General features: G+C 51.8%; 1 protein-coding gene across 1 annotated transcript in view; it reads right to left on the reverse strand.

The window, feature by feature from the left end:
* Nucleotides 1-23626, reverse strand: part of LOC128270235 (rho GTPase-activating protein 100F) — a 29799-nt gene that overhangs the window by 3242 nt on the left and 2931 nt on the right. The window contains exons 2-9 of the mRNA XM_053007637.1: nucleotides 13108-13392; nucleotides 10336-10458; nucleotides 10113-10250; nucleotides 5488-7653; nucleotides 3539-3813; nucleotides 3308-3465; nucleotides 3165-3244; nucleotides 2838-3096 (exon numbers count right to left, since the gene is read on the reverse strand). Coding sequence (XP_052863597.1) covers nucleotides 2838-3096; nucleotides 3165-3244; nucleotides 3308-3465; nucleotides 3539-3813; nucleotides 5488-7653; nucleotides 10113-10250; nucleotides 10336-10458; nucleotides 13108-13392 — 3484 coding nt within the window. The remainder of the gene's footprint in view (nucleotides 1-2837; nucleotides 3097-3164; nucleotides 3245-3307; nucleotides 3466-3538; nucleotides 3814-5487; nucleotides 7654-10112; nucleotides 10251-10335; nucleotides 10459-13107; nucleotides 13393-23626) is intronic.

Consider the following 23626-nt stretch of genomic DNA (forward strand, 5'->3'; position numbering starts at 1 on the left):
TCCATCTCTCACTCACGCTCACGCTCAACGCTCTCGGTCATCGATCGGTCTTGATCCTTCGCGATCCACTTCGTGGTCCAAATGTTTGGCCGGATTATCTTCCCACGCCGCTACTCGTGTGGGTGTGTGTTGGTGTGTGTGTGTGTGTGTGTGGGAGTGTAATTCAAAGTGTAGTTGGGACAGCGCTTGTTTGTGTGTGTGTCAGACGGGTCATCTCTTGGCGGCGCCAGTCACGTGTCATTGGGGAAAGAAGAGCATAAACGAATGAAGAATCCAAACATAACGACGACTAGAAACCAAGAAGTTTAGGAGAAGAAAAGAGAGATGTGCACTATGGAGTGGAGCTAGTTGCAGCCAAACTCAAAACGAAAGAAAAAACGCGCAAGATGCAAAGTGATGGATGGCGAAAGGTATCATACCAGGTCTAAACGTCGAAAACCGGATGGTGTGTCGAACAGATGGCTCTAGCTGTCAATTTGGTCCTTTTCAGTATGCGGTTTTGGCAACACTGCCTTTTGCTGTAACTTCCGGCAAAGGATTTCAACTCAACTCAAAACGAAACATCTTTTAGTCGGCAACCTATGTTTGAGGACCTTTTGTGTCTAAAAAGTACGAAACGCAAGCATTATTGGTTTTCTGCCACCTGGTTAAGAAAACTGCTAAAGAATCTCATCACATGCTTTTCGAAGCTTACTGTGATCATGATACAAAAACTTTTGGACAAAACTGACACGCAAACGCAACAACAATCCGCGGATCAGCCAAATGTGTAGCAATACGCCATATCCCATACGCCACGTTTGAACTCCTTGGAAGATTCAGAAGATTGGAAAAATGGGTGCCACATGAACTGTACGAAAAAAAGGCACGACAACCGAAAAACGTAATGTGAAATTCTGCTTGCCAGGTACAAAAGGAAGTCATTTCTCCATCAGATCGGAGAGGGAAAGTGGATTCATTTTGAGAATCGTACATTGAAAAAAATCATGGGTCAGTCCGAGGAAACCATCAACTTCAACTGCAAAACCAGATCGATTTGGCAAAAATACAATGCTGTGTGTCTGGGATGGGCCCAGAAAGGTGTAGTGTATCACAGGCTCCTGAAACCTGGTGAAACTTTTAATACGGATCGCTTCTGACAACAAATGATCAATTTTAACCATGCATTGATGGAACAATGAACATAATAAGCCAGAAACACTTGGCTCTTCTTGGCTCTTGGCTCTTCTTGGCTCTTGGCTTGGCTGGCTTCGATTCCGATAAGGAAATCGAAATTTGATGTCTAATTCATTTGCTTCAAAAGACGAAGAATTCTTTCGGCGCGACATCCACAAATTAGCACAGAGATGGGAGAAATTTATTTAACGATGGCACATACTTTGAATAAACCAGAGTTATCCATTTCAATGTAAGAAACATTTAGGGTTTTAGACCTGGTATATACGCACACGCGCGTGTCAAGAGATCGTTCAACGGGACTGACACGGCAAAACTTGGCCAAAGCAAAACCCTGTGCCGGTAAAAATTTTATTACATGTTTTTCCAAACCAGCAACTAGAAACTATTTATCTAACCCGTTGGAAGCTAATTCTCGAGTTTTAATTCTTCCAAAAATTTTTGCACAATCCGAACACATGTTTGGAACTGGCGTCGAGCGTACTGAAGGTGGCTAAGCTTTGCTGTGTCCATTCCTTGACGGATGGGATGTTCCGTCCCCTTGGATAGGTGGCCGTATTGGCCGTCGGTGTACCTTCAACCCCTAAAGGGCCCGAACGAAGGACTCTGCCGGATCACTAGCTAGATGCGCATAGATGTGTGTGTTGTGTGTGTATGTGTGTGGCTGTGAAAGGGAAGAGTGTGTGTTGGTGGTAGTCGATGAGTGCGAGCGTGAGTGAGGTGAGGTGAGTGAGGGCGAAACGGGCGATGATTCCACGCGCTCTCTCTCTCTCTCTCTCGCTGTTACTGCCGGCTCTTGGCTCGCGGCCTTACACACTTGATGGGGATGATCGGGATCGGGGCAGTCCAGGTGAGCCCGGTGTCCCCGCCGTTCGTTCGTGAGGCCCAAACGGCCTAAACAGAAAAGGCGATTTCGAGGCGAGAACTAAAAGCGAATAATCGGAGGATCGAGAAGCGATTGCCCGCCGCTTGGGATGATTGGAACAGAAAATAGCATGTGGCAAACGAACACAGCAAGCAAGCAGCCAGCAGCGGAAAGCAGTGCGACTACCGGAACCACCCGAAGGAACTCTCGGAGCCGGCCGAGGAGATTGGCGGTGACCGGCGACCACGAGTATGGCGCGGCCGAGAGGTGCGTGCGTTGCCGAGCGACTGTACAAAACGCGGATCACTCTACCGTACGGGAATTCCAAGAAGTTCCAAGAACTGCGTTTGGTCTCACCAACATAACAGTTACCGGAATGGGTTAATGTAGAGTAGAGTGATCCTATACAAAACTAAAACAAGCACACAGAAGGAGGACAACACAAGATACTAAACACGAGCACAGGCAGTGTACAGAACGGGGGGTCACAGTGCTACTAGAGGTACAAGGGAGGGTAGCCAGCTAGCTAATGCGGAACCGGAGCGATGGAAGAAGGCTGGACAAACAACGAGAACACCTGGACCTGGAGCATGCCTGATGGACTGAGGTCCCTGGCCGACTGTGGCCTCGACAGGTGACAGGTGGATACATCCGGTACACACCGACAGATCAGTACAACGGCTAACAGCAATAGCGTTCAGCGCACGGTTCAGCGCGCTGGTGTGTGAGGGTGAGTGCGTGTACGAAGGAAGGTAGCGGTCGTTGGCGAGCGGTTGAAGTACAAGAATTACGTTACCTGAAGTAGCGGGACCGCCGGGAACGAGCGGGCCGCCGCCCGGCCCGGTGCCGCCCGGGGGCTGGGGCCAGATCTGCAGCAAGTACTTGAGCACCGCGATCGGTTGTGCGTGGTCAATTTCTTCGTTCGCCCCGACGCTGGCCGAGTGCAGCATCAGCGGTGGCCCGAGCGCCGTGGCCAGTGCCTGGGCCGACATTTTGTTGCGCTCGGCCGCCGATACTACCAGCGACAGGTGGTCAAGCAGGAAAACGAGAGTGGCCTAGACGGCAAGTAAAGTGTGGTAAGTGTCAGTCCACGCCAAACGCCCCGTTCCCGGTCCAGACTTACCCTGTTTGCGCGCGGCAAGCAGTCCAAAATACTGAGCATAAGTTTGGCATTGCCCTCGGGATCGTCCGGCAGACACACACCTGTGGGTGGGGAGTGAGAGAGAGACCGTATTAATGGGAAAGTCTTGCGCTGACCGACAGCACTACCTAGGGCGTCCACCGTCATCTGGAAGAGACACTTGGTGAACAGTGGCTCCGGCAGCTCCCTGAGGTAGTCCTTCAGCACGCCGGTGATGACGTTGATGTCCGGGACGTGCTCGGGCGTCAGCTCGACCGCGCGGCTGTTCCGCTCGAAGGCTTCCCTGTTGGTGAGTGAGTGAGCAGGTGATAGTTAGTGAGTGAGAGCGTGGAGATAGTGAGATTGATGGAACGCACCGCAGGAGCCGCTTCTTGGTGGCCGAGCCACAGAGCCGGTACAGGCCGATGATGTCCAGACCGCGGCGCTCGACTTCCTCGACGCAGCGGCGCAGAATGATAGGAACTGGGGCGCACCCGGGCGCGCCCTTCGATTCGCGCGTCACCACCGTCTCGAGGTCCGCGCCGAACAGGGCCGGCACGTTGCCGCGCAGGCTCGGCAGCCCCCGGCGGCGGAACAGCTGGAACGGGTCCGTGTGCCGCAGCCGCAGATAGATGGTTCCCCTCGGTTCAACCTGTTCAGTTTAAAATCACAAAAGATTTTACGAAATACAAGGATGAAAAATTTACTCTAGTCTAAAAAACATCAATCAAAAACATTCTGTAAGACGAGTAAATGATAGTTTTGCGGCATTTGTGGGATCATTGAAACAAAAGAAAAACTTCACCAAACATATTTAGAACAAGCGAAATTCTGACGGCGCGAAAACAAGTTTAGTAATCGCAATGTATACCAGATAATATTGCTAAATGTCGTGGTTTTGTCATATGGTCTTTTCTACAGTCCTCAGCAACTGTTTTGTTCCAGATTGTTGTGATTAATTTAGCTAATTCTGTTAAATTGAGTGAGCTCTTTTCAGATACTCCAAGGTTCATGAATGGCACTCAATGGTTGACTGGTCTCCCAATGGTTGATAGGTCTACCCCAAAAACCTTGATCATCCGCGAAGTACTGCATGACTACTTTTGGCTTGTGGATTGCTGGTGAAATCTTCTCAAATAGACTTGTTCCTTTTCGATTTATTTTTTTTCTTTTTCGTCTAATTTTGGCTTATTATCGAGTCACCTTGACCAGGAAACGTCACCAACTTGGAAAGTTCAAGAAACCAATAAATCATTGGTACATAACGCTGTTATAATGTGTTTCATAATGTTGCTTTTGACCTCATATAGCAAATTTGAACTCCTCATAACGATAGTTGAGTCATACCAAAAGTTTATCACCCCAAAGGAGCTTTTCTCACAACAAGGAATGTTTCAAAACATGTCGATAGTAAAGAACCGTTTTTTTTCAATAAGCCTTGGTTAGATGCGGAATTGAAAACAAGGACAGATGTCTGTATTCTATAGACTAGATCCAATGACATTCACAGAAGGGAGTTCTTTACCTTCTGATTTTATTTTTTGTCGAATATTTTAGATGGATTGAAAAGAATTTTTGGAGGAGATATTCATTATACATTTACCAACGCGTTTTGGTAGATTTCTTGCGCCCACGAGCTTTAATATGATGAATAAGACCTTCGTTTTCATAACCCTTGATTATTTATGTTAAGTTTTCACTAACTTTCGATTTTATTCTAACACGACACGCATCCTACGTTTGCTGCGATTTGCCATATGACGACTGCATCAGTTGTCAAACGTCAGTGGCCGTGTCGCTGTTTACTCACCACGCCATGTGGTGGATACATGACAATTTGACCACTAATACTCAAACTAATGACGTTCTTCATCGGTTAGTTTACAATATAACGAGATTTTTGCCATCTTACAAGCTCATAAATATACTGTGATTTTTTGCGAACTCTTCACAATTTGCATTTTGAATAAGAAAACATGGATAAAATATCGCGTATCGTTATGAGCAATAGCATAATTAACAAAATCTACTCTGTTTGCATTATTACCGAGCAAAGCGAAGGAAATTGGTGTGAAAACTTGTTTTCGCGGTGCTTAAATTCTCCTATGGCTGTTCCAGTCTCCGAGATTTAATCAAACTATCATTTATCGTCATATTTTTTGCATTTTGCATGTGAAGCCTTTTTCCAATTCTTTGCCAACGTCTCCATATCGTAAATGTTTAAACTTTTACTAAATGTTTACACATTCCAGAATGAAGTTTAACGTTTCGAAAGTTAAGCAATCGGCAGTTAAAAAATCCACATCCACTAGATGGACCGGCTTACCTTGAGCGCCAGCTGGTGGATCGGTGATTGTCGGAGCAGCGTCGTGAGCGACAGGGCACCCCGGTAGCATAGCTTGTGGCGGTGCTGCGGGTCCCAGGAGTAGACCAGCACGTCCAGCTGCTTGTTGCAGACAAGGTCCAGCTCGAAAGACTCGTCCCAGTCGAACTGCAGGTCGCCGGACCGGACGACAGTGCGCGCCTTGTGGATCCGGTCGCACTCCAGCACGCAGTAGAGGTCACGGATCAGCGGCTGCTGCTGCTGCTGTTGCTGCAGCGGGGCAGTGTCGGCCATGGCACGCAGGCCACGTCCGGCCAGCAGGTGGATCCACAGCATACCGGACACGCCGACCGCGTCCACGACCGGCTTGTCCAGCTTGTACTTGGTGTACTCGGCCGGGTTGATGTCGATCTGTCGGTGCGGCCGCGGCAACGTCGTGCTTGGCGTCGGCGCCGGACTCTGGTGGCCGGTGAGTGCCGCCGACACCGACATCGCTCCGGGCAACCCACCTCCACCCGCCTGCGTCAACTCCAGGAGCTGGCGCATCCTCCGGACGCTCGGCGATCGGATCGACGACGGGCCACCGATATGCTGCGACGACAGGGAGCGTACCGGAAGCGATGACATCCGCGGACCACCGGCCGCCATCGAGTGACGGTCGAGCGTTCCGCCCTGGCCCGGTGCCCCCGCCACCATCGTCAGGCCGGTGCGGCTGCTGTAGATGTGCTCGGTGTTCCGAAGGACGTCGTGGATGTTCTCGGCGCTGCACGAGAACCGGTGGGCCCGCTGCTGGTTGAGGAGGTCGCGGGACGCCCGCATCTGCTCGCAGATGGCCGAGCTGCTCGGGGCGCGCCGCAACCACGCCCGGTACTCGTCCGACGTGAAGATCGACGGACTGGCGGTGATGCGGTGCCGCAGGTCGCGTAGGTCCCGCCGGATCGGCAGCGAGTACTCGGGCGCCGACACGTTCCCGTCCGCCTCGTCCGCCAGCCGATCAACGATGCGCCCCCGCAGCCCCATCCGTCCGGCCCCGGGCCGCTCGCGCGGCAGTGAGTTAAACTTGGCGAACTCTGGCCCTCCGCCGAGCGCCTGCGTACTGCCGCCACCGCCGCCGCGCGCCATCGGATGCGACGGATGCTGCGACGGATGCTGCGATGGATGCTGCGACGGAGGATGCCCCATCGCGCCCGGGTGGGCGTAGTAGTAGTAGCTGGGCCGCGGCCCAATCGTGGCCTCCGTGTCGCTCGAGTAGTCGAGCGCCGGCCGGGAACGGCGCTGGAGAGAGCCGGTCGCGCCGAGCGGACTCGGTCCGTACTTGGGTGCGCGCGACGAGGGCGGTCCGCCATCGTAGCGTCCGTAGCGCCCGAGGGTACCACCGGCGATCGGTGCGGCCCCGACCAGATCGGACTTTAGGCTGGAACGGGCCAGCAGCGGGTGGCGACCGAGTGACGCATAATCCGCGTACTCGACGCGCGGCAGGTGCTGGTCGGAACCACTCCGCGGGAACCGCTGGTGCGACTGACTCATCGCGACGCCCGTCCCACCCGCCGACATCCGGCGACTGCCGCCACCGCCACCGCCGCCGTGCCCCATCGTGGCCGACGGGTAGAACGCGTGCACCTTCTCCGCCAGGCTCTCGAGCGTTCCGGCGTTCTGGTAGTACGAGTGGGACGTCTGGAAGCCGTGCATCCCCTTCGGCTGCTCCGTGATGACCGAACCCGACGGTGGCGGTGGTGGTGGCTTGTAGCCCCAGCTGGGCGTCTCCACCGGACCGCCGGGTGGACCGCGGCCTCCGCCGCCGTAGTACAGGTCAAGCTGCTCGCTCTGCGGACTGTAATTGTTTAGGCCCAGCCCGAGCCGCGAGCGTGACTCCGTCATCTCGCGCCCATCGCCGGTGCGGCGCTCGCGGAATGACCGCGACGAACGGGGCGCCCGGTCCGAGTCGTCCAGGTCTTCGTCGCGCAGGTCACGCTTGATCACGACCACCGGCGGTGGCTTCTGCTCCGGCCGCGACATCTGCGGGGGTCCCGGTGAGTTCGCGCCGCGGTTACCGCGCCGCTGCCGGATCGCCAGGACGAGGCGGCGCGGGATCGACATGATGATCACCACATCGTCCAGCGACATCCGCGTCACGTCCACCAGGTTAACGGCCAGAATCTCGTCTCCCACCTGCAGGGGGAATGCGACAAACGCCACGTTAGAAAAGTCCACGGTGAAGAAAGTCCACGGCGGAGAAAATAAAACACAATGGCCAAGGCCCACGCGCGGCCTGGACGAAGCAGACGAAGATAAGAAACTCGCGGCATCCTTTACTCAAGGGTCTCGAGGGGCGAAAGGCGGACTGTCAGACGAAGCCGAGCGGGCCACCCTTTGTGGAAGATTGCGAAGAACGGAGACTCCCTGTGCTGTGGTCTTCGGTAACAGGTTTCCACAAAAGGACTTCAGACCAGACAAGGGCCAGCATGTCAGCAGCAGCATCAGCAGATCCTGGTAGACTGGGAAAGCACACACACACACAAACGCACCTAGTGAGGACGTTCTGTATCGAACATCCTTTCCGGCGCCTTTCTTTGTTGCGTCAACGGCCACGAAGCTGTCTCGGGTTTCAACGAAAGGCTTGCGGTGCGCTGTGCCCTGGTGAACGTGGGTAGGTGGCCACATCGTCAGAACATTACCAACTTCAGGGCTGGGCGTTTGCCGTAAAACTCATCGGAAGTGTTGCCTGTTTCCCCATTTGCAGAACAGTCCTGGTGAACCGCATCGCATTTACAGCCGTACGATCCATTAAGTGTTGGTGAAAATCGTCTGGACACACTAATGACCTAAGTTACCGGTATCCTAACAAAGTAAATTCTCTGCTCTCACAGCTCGAAGCTGAGTTGGTGCCAACTCTATGTCAACTCGGATGCCGTTATATGTAGTTCGCATTAATTTCGCATAGTCAACAGATGAAACAAGTGTTTTTTTTATGCCTTTCAAAGCTGTACAATCGGCGACAATTGCGCTGCAAGCAAAACATTGTAGATCCGCGGTACTGAATGGAACGCAAAGGAACTAACTCCAAAACAAAGCACAGGAAGAAGCCACAAAGAACAATTACGAAAAAAAAATGCTCCACCTGTCGATATCAATCAGATGGGGATGTGGCACACTCTCCGGGAACACACAAAGTTTGTGGCCCGTGTGTCTCGAGATTCGTCGGATTATTACATTTCGCTGGTTTATTTTATTAGTCATCCCACTTTCGGTTCCGAACCCCTTTCTCGAGCCGAGAATGGTGGATGTTGGACCCGAAAAAAAAAACGGATATCGCCAGGCACGCCACCAGGTACGTTACATAACGGAGCGACGACCACGGAGACGGCCGGCCGGGAAGCAATACTTTTAAAAGATGCGATGGAGACGCCTGGTGGTCGATGGAGGCGCCTGGTGGACGATGGAAGCGCCTGGTGGTCGATGGAGGCGCCCGGTGGCGTTCGTTCGCCCCGATCGAACGAACGCGAATCGAAAGTGGCACACAGAGCCGCCGGCCAACGGTGAGAATGGGGTTTAATAATAACCTACCGTAGCGAGTTTTCGGGCCCCGCGATAAAAGCATTCTGTTGGCAGAGCGGGGGACAGAGTCTACACGGGACCGGGGGACACTCTCGGCCGACCTCGGCCCAGTGCTTTCGGCTCCATCGATATCGGCAACGTTCCCGACAAAAAAATCCCGGTCAGGAGACGACGCTTTTCGTAACATTTTCCCATCCACATGATGGTGTTCGCGACATTTTAATTCCTTCCGTTAGCGGAAGGGCCGCACGGAACAACGGCTTTTTCGAGGGGATGTCCTCTGCTGGGCTCGGGGTATGCTAAACGACGCGGTTGTTTGTCACAACCGCAGCCTGATTCCTTGTTAAGCTTGGCTTCGTGGAAACTTTTAATTAGACCACTCCGTACACCGATGCCCCCCGATGGTCCATGGTTAATGATTATGGTCTTTGTATGGCGCAACATACATTAACAGATGAGAATAGAGTGAAACGAGAGCATCGGCTACTTAGGTCAGTCCCGATCAGTCATCAGACAGCTCAGTCAGTAGCAAAGCAAAGTAGCCTCTGTAGAGTGATTGAGTGACTTCCTATACTTTTTTATGTTTTTAAGTCCTATAAAACATGATTTAGCGTTAAGCGCTGCGACTTCAAAAAATAGAAAATATAGACTAATCTTAATGCTACAGAAAATGTTATACTAAAGCGAGCCAACGGCGTACAGATTATGACCGACCGCATGGTCCGTTCCTCTCCATAGCTTGGCGCAAGTTTCTTTTGCAATAATGTAAAGAAAATTCTCCGAAGTTCGTCCGCCGGGCGCGCGTGCGTGTGTTGGTGTCGACCGACAGTTCCCAAGTGAACATTTCAAGCGACATCTCCGAGCGAAAGTTGTTCCGTCCCGTGCGGACATCCCACCCACGGGTGGCCCCTTGTTTTCTTACAAAGTTTTGACCGTCCACGGATGTCGATGCGCCGTCACCCGTCACAATGCCTCCTCACAATAAAAACCAATTTGACGCCTCGCAACATTCGCACACACTCACTTGATTGGAGTTTAATTGAAATTTCCCTTCCCACCGGCCCGTTACTTACCCTCAGACAGCCACTGTTGTAAACGGCCGACTCTAAAGCTATCCTAGATATGAACACACCGTCCGAGCGGTCGGCACCGTTGCCCTCGCGGATGTACAGCCCCAGCGTCTGGCCCGGCCGCTTCACGATCTCGACCAGCTGTCGAAATGGGACCAACGCAGAAGGGACATTACATTACACGCCTCTCCCGGGGATGCTGCCGGCTACTGGCCGCCCTACGTACCTGGACCGTGTGTCTGGCGTCGCTCTTGTTGAGAAACTTCTGGCCCGCTTCGATCGCCTGCCGGCTGCCCATACATCGCGGCTCCAGGACGCGAACTATCATTTCACCGCGCCTCTCCACCACCTGCCGAGTAAAAGGGGAAGGACCAACAAACAAGGGGAAAGAAACAGAGAAAAAGGCAAGATAAACAAACACGCGCGCGCACGCTGCTGCTCCTGCTGCTCGTCGTCCGTCCCAAACATCGAAACTCAATTAGTGTCGTCTTAAACTTTCTCTTCTCGGTCCCCAGAAGACCACCATCAGTGACCTTGGCAGGACTCAGGACCTGTTTATCGTCAATCGAAGGTGTGCTGCTGCCCAAGCACACCCCTGCCCGCTTGCCACGCGTCCCGTTCCGTCCGACCGGTCGGGATGGTTCTGTTTTCGGTCGGTCGGGCGGCTTGGAACCCTTGCCCGGGAACTGGAGCATGCATTTTGGCTTTGATCTTCAAACGGCCAACGGAAACCGCAGGCCATCGCCACAGGCCAGAAGCCGCCGGTGGCTGTTGCGGTCGCACTGCTGCGGCTGCTGCTTAGTTTCGACCGAGAACCATTTTGCGCAACCGGGCAAGAACCGGGCAGAAGAACAACGCCCGCTGGATGCCATCCGCATGACTGGATCGTGAGTGAGCGAATGAAAACTCCGGAAAAAAACCCTGGCCGCTTCAACGGCTACTCGAAAAGCACTTGTCCGCAGGCCGCCTACTGACACCCCGGCGAGTCTTGAAATGTAGCGATGTTGTTGAAATTACATCTAAACCATTAAATGGTTCTTCGCAGCCAGTTAGATTCGGCAAAAGAGCCTCCCAACCCAAGCTGGCTTGTCAGCACCAGCGTTATCAAATTTATATGTTTGGCATTCGTGGAATTTACTTTATGTTACGTGCAATACTTTTTGCCATAGCTTTCACCTTCACCGATGAACAATCGCTTCACCGTCACTTGGGGAAATGAAGCAGTTGTTATCAAACAGAACCAAGGATCAGTGTAGTAATTACTCACCTCCGTGAATAATACATTTCTTCGTCGGAGCATACAGAAGATTGGTACTTTAAGGATTAAAACTATTTAAGATAATAACAATCTCACATTCTGTGCGCACACGCTGGTTTGGCATTAAGCTATCTAAGGCCGCTTCAAAGGTCTGGCTAGAGAAATGCTTTGTTAATGAACGGAGATAATGATGTTCCTATTTCCAGCAGATCAAAACAAGCGTTTTGCTTGTTTTACCTTTTCCGACATCCGAATGTCTTTTTGCTTAAAATATAACAATGTGCGTCCTAATCGTGACAACATCTCCTGCCGCAATTTCGTATGCGGAGAATGCCGCAAGCGGAGGGTACGAAAAAGTACGAGGACACCTTATTTTTGGTCTGTAAAAAAGACAACCTTATTTGGGGTCTTAAATTTCCTCCATCAAAGCCTTAAAAAAGACACAAAAGATTCGAAATGTAATTGTACTATCTGTGAACGTCTGGCATTTCAATTTCACGACTGAGTTTGTGCCTGTGCTGAGAAATTTAATATTAAAACAGTCTCCATAGACAGGATCGATGTGGATCGAACAGAGCAAAATAGTCTAACTTTTTTTTAAACTACTGATGGTTTAGCGAAGATAGCGATGTATTTTTTCAGACATCTGTGGTATGGAACGAATGAAGTGACCAACGGTACCATAAAGTGACATTTACGCTTACGAGAGAGCTCTCTAACTCTCTAACCAAGCCGAGTCCTCAGAATATGCCAAGTTAAAGCCAACTATTAGGACTTCAAATTGGTGTTCAATTGGTGTTTATTCGGCAATAAACTATTCGGCAATTGCGGTGAACCTTGTTCACTAAGCAATAACTAGACCTTTTTGCGTTTAGTATTCTCATAATAAATTTACTTTTCATCACCAGTGACGATTCTGTACAAGAAGCCCTTTCTTTTCTGCCATGCAAGCAATAATTCGCAAATGGCTTTCCATCTTTCAGTGTCTTTTTCATTCAATTTATTTGGAATCCAATAAAACGTTTTTTCTAATCATTTCCACGGCACTCAGGCGATGGGAAACTGTCGTGTGGTCAACTGCTAACATTTCTGGAAGCACTGTTTGCGTCTATCCTGCATCCTGTTCGAGCAATGCTGCCAATTCCTCATCATCAAACATTTTTTTGGCTGTCCAACTCGCTCATGGTCTTCACCACTCATCACTTTTCACTACTTTCAAACCGCGTAACGTTCACCATAAACATTCATTTAAGTACGATGAGTTTCAAGAGCTATTTCCATTATATTGGTGCAATGAAGAAGTACTCTCCGCAAAAACACCTTTACCAAGAACAAAACTCGACTGCGTTAGATGCGTAATGAGAGTAGCTGTCAAACGCATATTTAATTTTTAATTTACGCATATTTGTTTTTTTAAATTTGATGTTTAGTGAGTAAAACCGCATGAATAAGTCTAACAGTATAATGAGTCTAGCAGTCTAACAGTGAATGAGATATAATTTCCGTTTGCCGCATTCAAAAGCTATACTCTAGCACTAAAGTGTGGTTCGAAAACATTTCAATAATCTGTTCCAAAACCGAAGAAAGTGTGTCTCGTTTGTTAATCGCTTACGTGTGCGCCTTGATGAACCAAGCCGCCTGGCAAAGCTTGTCTTACACAGATCTTAGGGCCTTAGGGGGATTACGCGAAGTAATGGTGTCCCGTTTCCCGACCCCGGAAGGCAGCAGCCCCCTACCTACCTCCAGTGCAGCGGCCGTGCTGGGATCGTGGTCGTTTTCCACCGCCTCAATCTGCCGAAAGATCTCCGAGCTGATGCCGGACACCTTCCGGAAGTCGCCCTGCAGCAGTACCGGCTCCTTAACGCCCTGCCGCTGCTGGTGCTGCTGCTGGTGGTGGCCCCCCTGCATGTTCTGCTGCTGATGTTGCTGTTGTTGCTGAAGAGCCTGCGCCTGGTGAGGAGGCATCGGACCCGGCGGTGCCCGCCCGGGGCTAGCGGTGAGGTCAGGCACAGATCTTCCATTTTCCTGCGAATGAAGGTGGCGTGGCGAAAGAGAAAAAAGCGAACCAAACATTTAGCCAGCACGTCCGGAAATCAGATTATCATTTCGGTGAAACATATACGCGCGACCGTCCGGACGGAACGTCGTTGCCGAATGGTTCGCTGAGTGGCACGGGCGGACCGAAGCCTAGCGTCGGCCCGTAAGTACCACAAAGCCGGCGCTCGAAAAAAAAAATGGGGTTCGAACATCTCAGACACTGACTCCCACGGCAAGAGCGAGAATATGAAACGGCATATTGGAAATTCGCGCCCAGCGGGCGGACGTGGTGAAGCTTCCGAGGCGCTTCCACGACGACGAACAATCGATGATTAATAATTCAGCAGCCGTCACGCAGACAGGGCCCTCACTTTAACCTCCACAATCGGCTCCTCAATTGCCTCGGACTCGGCGCTCGGAAAGGCTTTCGATCCTTTCCGAGCTCCGGTCCATTTCGCGTTCCGGTTTCTCGGCAAGAAACCGTTCAAAGTGAACCACCCTCACGCGGTGCGCTGGCTTTCAATACATTGCATACATTTTCTGGCTGAACCCCTCTCCATCCTGCTGTCTTCCGTACCCACTCACTCCCGATCCCATCGCGGCCGATGAGGTGATACCCACGACCCTCGCGCCATTCGTTCGACGTTGAATAGCAAATCGGCGCTGCTCGGTGGCATCGATTTCCGTTCCTTTTTCGCTTTCGCTGTTTGGTTAGGAAAATCAACACTAATTTCCTTTCCCCCCCGGGCACCCACTCGAGCCCTGTTTGATAAGCCATCGCGCGGTTTTTCGAAAAGTTGAAAACAAATAAATGAGTAGACCAGTTGTGCGACACAAGGTCGCCCGGTCGCACCGGTCCACCGGGAGGATTGGCCCAACAATTAAAAATAATTTGCCATCGGCTACCGGTGTCCTCGATCCTTATCGTGCTAGCCCGCCATCCTGCAATCTCCGCTGTCCGCGCCAGAACCGTTTGCTCTCGAGTGGGTCCACTCCGTGCGCCGAGTACAATCTGAACGACCCTTCGGGAGCCAACAAACCGGTCTCGGAGGAGCTGCCGGTGGCAGCCTGCAGCCGTCCCGAAAGCCGCCCCCACCCGACGACCCCGATCTTGTGCAACATGGCGCGGCAGCATCTGCTAACGATCCTAAACAAACAGCCATTTCGGACCGAACGCTCCCGGCGGGGGGCTCAAATGGCAGCGATTTGGTGTCCGACAGCCGCGCAAAGTGTTCCCACCGCAAACACACGCGCGTCCAGCACGCGAGTCCTGTGGTCAGTCGGAAAAGCCCCTTCCGAGGCCCGGCCGCGAATCCTGCGGCGGGCGCGGACTATCGTCCGGATTTGAATTGCTAATTCGCCTAAACGCCCTCTAATTGGGATACTTTTCCGGATTCAATTACTATCTAATCTACCGGCGCTACGCCAACCGTGGAAAGCGCGTTCCGGTTCCGGGCGAGTGAGCGAGCGAGACAGCAGCGATGGCGGCCTCGCAGTGGGTCGGGTCGGAACCGTCGGAGCTGACGATGAGGTGTTGGAGCGTAATTTTCACCAACATTTCGGACCGCGGACACAATGCCCGCCCGCATCAGGACGTCGTGCATGCCCGTGTGCAGCGAAAGGACGAATTCCCGGCGAACCGGAGGTGTGGTGTCTAGCGCCTCGCTCGGAATGGTGCGAAAGAACTGTGGCACAATTTGTTGAATTCAATCCGACCCAACGCCACCGCGACCCATCACTGCATTGCCCCCATTATCCTCATCAGCATCATCATCATCGTCATCATCGTCGTCTTTGTGAACCAAAATGTCCCGCCGAACGCCTTATTGACCGATTTGACCACAAAATGACGGCCGAGTGAGTGAACATGTATGAATATTTTAACAACGTGTGCCGTCGATGATGGTACGATTGGCCATTGTCAACGGAATTTGCTTTCTTGTTCCATTCTTTCGGTGTATTTTCCGCGTTTGACCGTGTGTTGGTCATTTGCTTAACAGTTCTCTTTTTTCAATTAACAAAAAGGACACGGGAGCCCGCTCTAAAGAGCCGTTTTTGAATGCTTTTCTGAACAGTCACACTTTAAAGCCAAAGGAATTGATTTGATTCCAACTCACCATCGTAAAAGTAAAAAGAGATAACTCAACACTATAATAAAAGCGAAATGGTGCCCGCAAAAGGTCTATTTAGTTGAAGTTGTAATGAAACAACTCATAAGACGAAGAACGGGAGGCACTCAACAAACATGTTGAATATGATGGTATCCCACGCCATCGATGTCCTTTGCCTTTGATAACGCCAGATAACAGTAATAATGTTTCAACATTACTAAAACTAGCCATATTCTGCCTCGAAGACCCACTAAAGCTGTCGGAGGCGCAAAAAGCCGAAGCCGCTTCGGTGACATCCTCGGTCGGACACTCGCGAACGGCCGTTCACCAATAAATGTGGCAAAAATAGGACTAAAAACCCTCCATGGCTTAAGTGCAGCTACGTTACGTTGGCCTGCAGCAACAGTAGTGCTTACAAAATGCTTACACTTTACGTTCGAGTTGTGGAAAATGTTGTCATTTCATCGATCATCATCATCCGGTGGAGCCGGGAGCCGGGAGAGCTATTGGATTAAAATGGACCCCCGGCTAGCGAACGCAATCGAACGTTCTTCGAACGTAGGCGGGACAGGCGTCTGACGGCCGGGCTGACGATAAAATAGCGTGGCACAGCTCGTCAAGTATCCACCGCCAAGGATACCCCGCGCCACGGACCGTCGCAAGAGTGCACACTGACGGTGAAACGAAATCGGCGACATCGGACACAATCTGCATACGGAATGCACGATGACGCGCACTCCAGGACTTTCCGGCACCATCGTGTACGGTTCGGGAGAACCAATAAAAACCCGATTCTGTCGGCAACACTGTCATGCTTTTGTTCCTGCAAACGGTTCGGGTTTTTGTTTCCATTTGATTGGCCTCTTTTGTAACGAAAGTTGTGTGAAGTACATTGTATTTAATTGCTGTTTATTTCGAATTTAATAACGTAACTGGCGAGGCCATTCTCGTGAGCATGAGCTCTCGTGTTGCAATTTTGGGAAAATCCATACCGAATACTTGAATGGTAATGTTAATACATTTAACGTTACGTACTAGGTTCACTTCAACGTACTTTGCGGAGGAGCTTGAGTCTACCATAACAGGGGAACTTTCCTGTAATTTCCAACAAGACTTTTCCTGAAGCGCTGCGCTGCCAGAAGGCAATGCACATGTCACCTTCAACCGTTTGTCCTCCATCTGTTCCAACAGGGCATCTCGATGCAACAGTTCCGTGCCCCGAAAATCTCCACCAAAACCCTATTCGAAAGAGCTCATTAAACGCCACTTTCGAGCCGAGAAACCCACTTGAAGCGTTCCAATTTCTTCTTCGCTTTTTTTTTGTTTTAATTTCTGTTAGACTACTGGGACTCCTTACGGGTCCCCGCCCCCTCCCGGAGAACAACGTCAATTTGTTTTATTGGATTTCCGAGCAACACTAACGGGCGGCTGCCATTATTGAAATTTCTCAACTCATTAAAAATGTACTTTCTGGTCCCGTTTACGGTCCGGCGGGTTCGGTTCGGGCTCTTTTCTCTTTTGCTCTTTCTGGTCAAGGCTGGACCCGGCTGGCTGGGTGGTGTGGGTGTGTGTCCTACATCCATGACCATCGTAATAACGGAGTGGGGCCAAAAAGGAGACCCAAACGGGGCTTGAGACCTGGGCTGCACCGAGGGTTGCAATGAAAATTTCACGTTAGTCATTGGCCCGCTGAAGACCCCTCGACGCGGTGTGTGACCTGCCGTCCGTCAGTACGGCAGGTAGGGACGGGGGCTCCCGAAACGTAGTAGTCTGTGACGTGTGCCGTGACGTGACGTGGCGACGGACGGTACCGCGGCGCGGCCATTGTAGTGGTGTGAATGAAAGTTTCCACTGTTGAATTGGACAACTCTCCACGGTTCCGACCGAGGCGCTCTCGCAGTACACACACACACACGCACAGCACAATCCTCTCGCCACCACACGAACACACACGCAAGCGCGTAAACCACCTACGACCCCGAACTAGACGGTGAAGCTTCGGCGAAATTGCGCGCATTGGCCACTCCGCGAGTGAAAAAGGATAACGCACAACGTTCGTTCGCCACTCATTTCGGTCACTCACTCGCCCCAGTCGCGGCCACTCGCAGCTGCGTTCCGCGAAGCTGTGGCGCTGTGGAAGGACCTTTTCTTCTCTCGCAAACGCGAGAACTCGGAACACTTACGGAACACCCGCACTTACACAGCCACACACCGGGCCACCGGGCGGGTGGTGCGTGTGCAGCAAGAGAGTGAGAGTGCGTGCCGTGTATTACACACTGGCACAGTTTTTCTACCCCGCTACCACCCGTCCACCGTGCGCCCGTCACGCCACGGGCAGGAAAATAAATTAATAATGCAGGACTCCACTCCGTAGCAGTAACCTTACCACTGGCACTACTACTGGGGGAAGGGTTGCGAATCGGCCACTGCACGGAGCTGCACCCCACGGTTGGCTCACCTTGCTGCTCCGCGTGAAGAAGCACCCGGTCGTGGCACTATCACACATTTGAGTAACGCTACGGTTCTACGGGGCTCGCTACGAGGACGTCGCGTCGAGGCCTACTGCTTCGATGGCCTCACTACACTGCACATCTGATATGTTGTCGCTGGTTTCGAATTGGACCCATTGGGAGGTTGCTGGATTGTACGACGGCTTCGGTCACGGTTTGGTCCGCATTGCTCCTTGCAGGTAGCCCTGACCAGGTGCAATATCCTCGCGGTGGCCAACGCGGCTTTGACCGCGGGTCACCTTCAGGCCCTTGGACGCCTTCTCCGACGCCTAAAGCTTATCACCACCGGACTCCGGACTACTCCTGGTGCTAGGCTCCTGGCTGCTGGTTGCCACTCTGCGGACACGGACCCAGGGAGCCAGGGCGCCAGAGTGTTCGCTCCGTTCCGGAGCAGACCTAGGACTAGAACCCGCACCGACGGGCCTGGCACGTCAAATATGGCGCTCACGTTCTAGGCTGCCCACACCGAGGCTGCTTTACTTTTGACCGACCGAAAGGAAAAATAAGAAAAACGGGAGGCTCTCGGCGCCGCGAGAACCCGCGACGAGAGCGGCCATCGCCGCAGCTATCCTGTCGCGTGGCCGAGAGTGTCGTCGTCGGCCCTGGGACCCCCCCGCACCGCGTGTGTGCACCAGCCGAATACATTCGCTTACAGATTGGTCCACTACTACGCCAACATCCACCGGAGGCCAGAGTGCGCTCTCCCACTCGATGATTCGCTCTCACCGCGGCCATTCATTCGCACAGCCACCCACCAACCCATCCAAGGACATCCGTCCAACCCGCGCACGGGCGATCTCTCCACCGCGCGTTTCGTCGATAAGAGCAACTCACGTCGACACACACTAGACGGAGCTTTACAATCGCCACCAACACACCGCACCGTGGCATAGTACGCGGGAGTAAACTTTCACCCACCAACGCTCCGCACGTGTGTGGGTGTGTGTGTGGGACACAGTAACCAACACAGCAGTACCCCACGCAGTAACGAAGTAACCACCGATTGGGAGAGTGCTCCTATGGATACTACACGCAACTTCCCCTGCACACCGTAGTACACTCTGTGTGTGCGTGTCCGCTCTCTCTCTCTCTCTCTCTCTCTCTCTCGGCCGAAGCAGGATCTGAGCAAAGGATCAACTGTGACATTCGCATGCAAAACGAAAGGAAAGGAAGTGGCCCTGCCATTCAAGGGGCAGTAAATTGTTCAGTCCAGTCCAGAGTCGCCTCTCGGAGTCGCGAACACGAAAGCTACAAAGTTCGTGATGCCAACCACTACAAAGTCGGCGCCCACTCAGCCCCGGAGACCAATAGGGCGAGCATTCAACTAAGCCGTTTAGTAGCAATGGCCGTGCATCCTCAGATCGATGTCGGCGTGGGAAAGAAGGTGGCCGAGGGGGTTTTCTGGCGTGCGTGTGGGAGCGCACCCAGCGTCTAATGTCATCATTTCGGCATCTCAACTTCGGGCACGGGCGACCGGAATCGGTAACCTTTCGAACCGCCAAGGATCATCGGCAAATCGGCCGTAAGTGGAAAGCGATGTTTACGACCGTTTATGCTTTAAATCGAACGGGTCGGGCTCGGGGGTCCACTTCGGCGGATCAGTGAGTGGGTGCCTGTGGCAGGAACACCACCCACCCACAGTGGTGTGTGGGAAAATTAAATTATTTTTAATGCACCTCATTTACCCGTCTCCATCTGGCGTGGGTTTGCTTGGTGGGGCAAAACCACTGCTTCGCCGGGTGAAAATAGCTTCACGACCTGTTGGGGCTAAATTTGGAGCTGCAGGTAGCCGGAAGGCAGCGATGCTTAATTACTAGGATCTATGGACGAGGACTAGGAATTTTTATTTATACTGTGGTATTTATATGAGGTATTTTTGAGCTCCATCCAAGTGATTTGATAGTATCCTGGAACCCTGGTTTTGCATTGGGGGTCATGGAGACGCCAGGTTTAGTGATCATTGTGCCCCACCTGGCGTCTCCATTTCGGACAAGAGAAACGGCATTTTGGTCGTTTTTCGATCAATGCATGGTTCAAATTGATCATTTGTTGTCAGTTAAATTGATTAAAGTTAAGTTGTAAAGTTTAATTAAATGTTTTACCAGGGTTTGGAAGCTTGTGTTACACCACTCCTTTCTGGTGCCATCAGAAAGTCCTTTTTTAGAGTCCTCCGACGCTCTTTGCTTGTTACGTCAAAATTGCCATTGTGAAAATGTTTAAACCACTTAAAGCACTGCGATATTCGACAAAACAGGCTCCGACAAACATTTGGTAGCAGAAAAATAATAATCATTGCAAAACGTCAAACGTCAGGCACAAGAGATAACATCTCAACTTTTAGACCGTAGCTTATAAAAATGTGGTACAAATATTGAAACATGACGCTACATTACACTCAACACTATTTAACTATTTTAACTATTTTAACGATTTGAAAGATTGGTTTCTGATTTATCCCACCCAAATAAACAATTCATGTGAACATTATTTTATACGATTCACTGACCAAATGGTGATCGATCGATTTGACGACGACTTCTTGGCAGCCACCGGGTTTTTATTTGTTATTTAGTAAACTCTTAGCCGCGTCAAACTACCAAAACATAGACAAACTCAGGAAACGTTTTAAGTATGCGAAGAATAATATCAAGAATCTGTACGAACTGAAACAGCATGTTTAATCGTCTCAAGATCAGTCAAAAATATCAAAGCTATAAACGACCAATCTATAAACGAGGATGATGTGAGTTGCTGAGCGTTCCAGGCGGTTCTTGATCGGATCTTGATACGTAACTCTAATAGAAGCTTCTATGTACAGGCGGCCTAGAGACTTTAAGCCCAAAACTTTAGTGTTCGTTTTTCGGAAGATATTTTGAGTATCAGCTATCTGATAAATAAGGCAAACAATTTTGTTCGCTAACAATCGCGTGGCCTCACTATCGAGTTTTCGAATAATGAACCCCCCTCAACAAGGCTAGGAATTTATGATCCGCGCCCGTATTTTCAGCGCCCAAAGTCAAAGTGTTTTGCAGGAAAGCATAAAGAATGTTTAAGGAGCACCGGAGTCGGTGTTCGAGTTCCTGGCAACCGTGTTTTATGGACAGTCAAGCATCCGTGGAAGATTCAGCCGATGGCTTCGTTTGCTAGCTAATAGATTGGCACTTCGTCTATAACGATCCTGCATTTGCTTCGAAAGCTGTGAACCGGACCCGAAGTCACGTGCCCCGTGCGCCCGTTTGTGTGCATTTCAAGTTTTCTTCCTTATCTTTTTCTTTCTGCCCATTGACTCTTTCCAGCTGAAGGCTGAAACTGATTCATCAGCCTCAGCCCCGTGCGCTGGCCTGTTGATGTCTTTCAATCTTTCCAGCGAAGCATAAAATACCGTCACTGCTGTTCATTACTTCTGCGCACTCGCATGACCTTCGCATAATAAATCTTCCCCGCCATGGCCATCGCCCCGTCCTGCCGCTCAGCCGGGTCCACTAATTGACCGCCATCAATCAAGGGGTTGGGGCACGGTACGGACTCGCTGCTGTTGCTGCTGCAGAGGAAATTATGTATTAACCATTAATGATCGTTATGCGTGTCTCGCTGCCACCGACACCAGGTCGCGTGTCCGGCGGTGGACTTCTTCTTTCATCCACCACGGTGTTTGTGACCCCGGGTGGCAACGGTGGAACGGTGTGAACGGATAAGAAGCCAACAACCGCGGCAGTGCGCTTCCCAGGAGTCTCCGACGGTTCACGTTAATTAGTCTCCGATTAGCGGCGATATAAATATTCGATACCCAAAGCCGAGCTCTAGTGAGCGAAGCTTTCCATTCATCAGACCCCCACATGCCCGGCCCCGTATGCAATGTGCACCCCACTCGTGACGAAAAGATGGGCGCTTGGCCCATCTGGTGTTGCGGATGCACCGGCCTTACATTGCTCTCCTGGTCCCGGTGCGAATAAGAATCGTAGGTGCTACGCTCCCTTGGCAAAAGTCCGAGTCCTAGAACTGCTATCTGCTCTCACACACACGCAATCGCTCTCGACCTCTTTCGCTATCAATTTCCCCGCGCAAGACACCAGCACCAGCACCCTTTGCCTTGCAGACTGGTCCGAGTCGGTTCTGCCTACGATGCCGAAAAATTGGTCACCATCGACAGTGCCACCAGCGTAATGATTATTGACCGGAACGGGTCGGTAGTACCTCGCCCTCCGGGGCCCACGCCGCACCACCGGACCAGACAGGACTTCCGGTACGTTGTGGTGGTTTGTACGCCGGGAGGTTCTGTGTTTGCGTACGCTCCGACACCGGGTGGGAGAGAGTGAGCACGAGAGAGACACGAACTAGTGGTTAAAATATCGATTAACATCCCCACATCCCCGAACCATGTCCACGGTGGTCCACACATCGGTGGCTACCCCTTTTCTACGGCCATACAGCAAGATAAAGCGTTTCCAAAGACAGCAACTCAATCAACAAAAAAAGCTGTATAAATGATGAAAACCATGCAGCATTGTGCAGGCTGGCTGGTCAACGAACTGGTCACCCTGTTTCGCCTATCGCAGGCGGACCAAATGACCACGGAAGAGCTGGAAAAGACTCCTCCAGGAGCTGAGGCCATTGGGGCCACAATGCACACGTCCGAGAGAGAGCTTTGGAGAGAGCAAATGAGGGCAGAGTCTCGTGGGAGAATGGAGTGTGTACGAGCGAGCACCACGTGTGAGGCGGGTGTGCGGAGGTCCTGGAGGAGAAGTGTGTCCTGGTTGTACTACGCGCAAACGGAATACTATGAAAGTACGCTGCATCCTACAACTGCAACAAATCCCGGAATCTGGCTGGGTGGGTGGATGGGTGGTGCATCCTCCTCGGCGTGCATCGGCTGATTGTGCGCGGGAGCAGCATTGCAAAAGCGGAGAGAGAGAGAGAGAGAGTGCCACGAACGATGAGCAGCGCGTTTTGGGGCCGTTGGCCAGTGAAGGGCTGCACTCACAACACCCACACCGGCCCACCACCACGGAGGGAAAAGCCGAGGCGGGCGTGACGTTTTCCCGAGAGAGCTGTACGTATGCGAATATCTGTAAAAAATTGGTCCAGAAATCCCAGAAGCGAACACGGAGCACCTCGCCTCGCTTCGTGTCCGAGTCCCTTTTTCTTATTTATAAAGCCGTTTTTCGCACACACACACACACCCGTCGTGCGCTGGTCATTCCGGATTGCCGGATCAGGCAGCGGGAAGCGGGTCTTGCTGGTGGGAGCGGCGATAATGGGTGTGATTACGCCCTAAGTGACCCTAATAAGCACGACATGTACCGGATTCCGGTACGTTCCCCACGTAGACAGCGCCACAGCTCGGGGATCGGGGATTTCCTCGGTTGGCCAACGTTGACGGCGGAATGCAATGGTTCCCGCTGTCGAACTGGGCTGCCATTGTGTTTCGCCAGGCACCCCATTGTCCTGGCACGACGTTCGGTTCTTCTCGAACTCGAACGCTGAATTGGGACATCCGTGGGGCAGCACGTTTACCGGTCTTACCCGCCCAAAGCCGCTCTGGTGTTGGTATTGTGGGGATGAAGAAATAGAAAGTGTTTGATTGTCCGGAGGATGTCATTC

Source organism: Anopheles cruzii, chromosome 3 (assembly GCF_943734635.1).
Source record: "Anopheles cruzii chromosome 3, idAnoCruzAS_RS32_06, whole genome shotgun sequence".
In the NCBI taxonomy this organism is placed as follows: Eukaryota; Metazoa; Arthropoda; class Insecta; order Diptera; family Culicidae; genus Anopheles; species Anopheles cruzii.